At 44.9% G+C, this 3,870-nt stretch overlaps 1 protein-coding gene across 1 annotated transcript in view; it reads right to left on the reverse strand.

Annotated features, from left to right (window-relative positions):
• Positions 1–585, reverse strand: part of rpl18a (ribosomal protein L18a) — a gene marked incomplete at its 5' end in the record, with an annotated part of 2,732 nt that extends 2,147 nt beyond the window's left edge. The window contains 1 exon segment of the mRNA XM_014028987.1: positions 456–585. Within this exon segment, the coding sequence (XP_013884441.1) occupies positions 456–585 (130 nt within the window).
• Positions 586–3,870: the final 3,285 nt, after the last annotated feature.

Here is a 3,870-nt window from a genome sequence, read left to right on the forward strand (position 1 = left end):
TGTTTGTTTACTCACAGCCCTGTTTGTTGTTTGTTTACTCACAGCCCTGTTTGTTGTTTGTTTACTCACAGCCCTGTTTGTTGTTTGTTTACTCACAGCCCTGTTTGTTTGTTGTTTACTCACAGCCCTGTTTGTTGTTTGTTTGTTTACTCACAGCCCTGTTTGTTGTTTGTTTACTCACAGCCCTGTTTGTTTGTTGTTTACTCACAGCCCTGTTTGTTGTTTGTTTGTTTACTCACAGCCCTGTTTGTTGTTTGTTTACTCACAGCCGTTTGTTGTTTACTCACAGCCCTGTTTGTTGTTTGTTTGTTTACTCACAGCCCTGTTTGTTGTTTGTTTACTCAAAACCCTGTTTGTTGTTTGTTTACTCACAGCCGTTTGTTGTTTACTCACAGCCCTGTTTGTTGTTTGTTTGTTTACTCACAGCCCTGTTTGTTGTTTGTTTGTTTACTCACAGCACTGAGTGACAGCTCCAGACGTGGTCAGGTCTCTGTACTCTCGGTACATGTTGTGGGTTCCGCTGCGAGAGTCGTACCTCAACCAGATCCCAAAGTTCTTCACCTTCAGAGGCGTCTTCTCATGGACCTGAAACCACACAGACCGGGTCAGACAGAACCAGGATAAACAAACATGTTGGACCAGAACCAGTCAGAACCCTAACAGAACCTGAGTAAACATGTTGGACCAGAACCAGTCAGAACCCTAACAGAACCTGAGTAAACATGTTGGACCAGAACCAGTCAGAACCCTAACAGAACCTGAGTACACATGTTGGACCTTGGATTCACTTTCAGAGGCACAGCAGCAGCAGAGAAAGGCGACAAGGTTCTGGTTCTGTTTGCGACCCAGACAAAATCCCACCACTGGGACCGGTGYGACCTTTGGGTTTGGGCGCAAAAATAAATAAAAACAAAAACTTTAAATTCTTTCAAAGTTTTTCTAAATTCTGGTCCAAACATCAGAACCCCAGACCCAACAGAACAGCCTGACTGGGTTCTGGTTCTGTTCAGCTCAGCTCAGCTCAGGACTGTGGTACCAGCTGAGACTGAAGCTCTGAATCTGATGTGGTTCTGATTCTGTTGTCATGCACAAATCCACCAGAACCTGATGGTTCTGGTTCCAAGACTCCAGTCCACAGTAGAGTCGGTCAGATCAGGTGGTATTTATACCATGGTCTGACCCCCAATCTACACTACGCGTGTTCCCCAATCTACACTACGCGTGTTCCCCAATCTACACTACGCGTGTTCCCCAATCTACACTACGCGTGTTCCCCAATCTACACTACGCGTGTTCCCCAATCTACACTACGCGTGTTCCCCAATCTACACTACGCGTGTTCCCCAATCTACACTACGCGTGTTCCCCAATCTACACTACACGTGTTCCCTAATCTACACTACATGTGTTCCCTAATTTACACTAAATGTGTTCTGTCTCAGCTCCGGAGCGTTTCAAGTCCAGTTTACACCACCTCCGCTCCGACAGACGTGCAGGAAGCAGATCGTGTGATAAATTCAGTGATAAATGTGGAAGTCAGAGCAAAAAATCATTAATTCTGTGAAAGATGAACTCCAAACAGCTGAAAACAACGATATAAAGGCTTCTGGTATCTATGTTGAAACTGTCTCACTGTCGTCTTCCTGAAACTTCTGATTTCAAAATAAAATCCACGTGTATCATGTGTGTACACATGTGNATTTTAACCTCTTATTTCTGAGATAATAGAAAGATTGATTGATTGATTGATTGATTGATTGATTGATTGATTGATTGATTGACTGCAGGCGGTTCTGAAGGTCTCATGCTGGGGTCCAGTAACAGAACAGGTCCTCCACCTGTCGGTCCTCTGATCCCACAGGAAAACAAAGACCTGGAGCCACAAACAGAACCAGAAGATGAGTCAGGTCTGAAAACTAAAGCAGGAAACTGAACCAGTGGAGAACAGATTCATTAAACACAGATTATCATCATCAGCTGGATGATGGTGGTTCTGGACGTGTCAGTGGTTCTGGTACCATTCATCAGACCCATGTAAGTACAGGATGTTGGTCACATTCAGGATAGTTCAATCTTTGACCTTACCAGCTTTCTTCAGCAGCTTGTTTAAAGGTCAGTGGTTCTGAACACTTCAACTCTGGGAACAGGTGTTCAACCAGCAGAACCAGCAGAACCAGCAGAACCACCAGAACCACTAATTGTACAAATTAAACCATGACCCACTTCTGACATTTGACCTCTGAAACAAACTTTATTTGTTCCAAAAATACACTTTTCATCTGAAAATAAATAATCTGATCACCAGGTACTACTACTGTATACAGAGTACCACAGAGTACCACAGAGTACCACAAGGCATTTTTGGATTGGCCCGCCCCGGCTCAGTACTCGGGCCCTGGTGGTGTTTGGATTGAGCAGAGCTGCCTCCATGTGGGTGGGGTCATAATATGAAACACGTACCAGCTGTGCTAATCACTAACGGACCGCTGCGAACTCAGATCAAAGGACCATCCAGCAGTCTGACACTAAAGACAACAGAGAACTGTGCTGTGTTCACAACAAACACAAACTGCTCTCGACACACATCAAGTGCTCTGAGAGCAGTTTTTCCTCCTCTGCAGATCTCTGTTTATGTCAGATGAACTAAAGGAAGTGGCTTTGCTTTACTTTCTGACAGCAAGAGAACATCGCACTCACCAGATAATTCAGACAGGTTGTGAGTTTGGTGAGTTTYATCACAGGAGCGTTGAGCTGACTCGAGGCTTTCAGGACTATTTTTGTCCAGTTTGATGAGCCTCTGACCCACATCAGTGCTGGTATCTCCTGCAGGACACCAACTACAGACACTAGATTTCAGCTGAAGAGCTCCTGTCAGCTGTCTCAGGTTAGTGGACATCATTCAGACTCTGTCTGGTGTCAACGCAGCATTAGCTACTGTTAGCTACAGTGAGCTACCGTTAGCTACAGTGAGCTACAGTGAGCTACTGTTAGCTACAGTGAGCTACAGTGAGCTACTGTTAGCTACAGTGAGCTACAGTGAGCTACTGTTAGCTACAGTGAGCTACCGTTAGCTACTGTTAGCTACAGTTAGCTACAGTTAGCTACTGTTAGCTACAGTGAGCTACAGTTAGCTACAGTGAGCTACAGTGAGCTACAGTTAGCTACAGTTAGCTACTGTTAGCTACAGTGAGCAACTGTTAGCTGAAGTGAGCAACTGTTAGCTACAGTTAGCTACTGTTAGCTACAGTTAGCTACTGTTAGCTACAGTGAGCTACAGTTAGCTACAGTGAGCTACAGTGAGCTACAGTTAGCTACAGTTAGCTACTGTTAGCTACAGTGAGTAACTGTTAGCTGAAGTGAGCAACTGTTAGCTACAGTTAGCTACTGTTAGCTACAGTTAGCTACTGTTAGCTACAGTGAGTAACTGTTAGCTACAGTGAGCAACTGTTAGCTACAGTGAGTAACTGTTAGCTACAGTGAGCAACTGTTAGCTACTGTTAACTACAGTTAGCTAGCTGTTGTTGGTTGTTTAAACTTGTGAAAAAAATAGTACAGTCCCGGCAAACGATTTGCATAAAATTATTGATCTGTGTGACTCCGCCCCGTCAGTCAACCAATCAGTGAGCAGCTGACATTGGCTCTTCAGGTTCCAGTACTGTAGTGGACCTGGGACACGAGGGCTAATGCAAGAACACCAAACCTGGGTTTGAGCCCCGGCTGGCCCGGGCCGGGCCAGACCGTGCAAGAACACCTACAGGTTACCACAAAGTACTACTGAGTAACACAGTGTACCACAGAGTACTACTGAGTAACACAGTGTACCACAGAGTACTACTGAGTAACACAGTGTACCACAGAGTACTACTGAGT

This window comes from Austrofundulus limnaeus, unplaced genomic scaffold (genome assembly GCF_001266775.1).
Source record: "Austrofundulus limnaeus strain Quisiro unplaced genomic scaffold, Austrofundulus_limnaeus-1.0 Scaffold835, whole genome shotgun sequence".
Taxonomy (NCBI): Eukaryota; Metazoa; Chordata; class Actinopteri; order Cyprinodontiformes; family Rivulidae; genus Austrofundulus; species Austrofundulus limnaeus.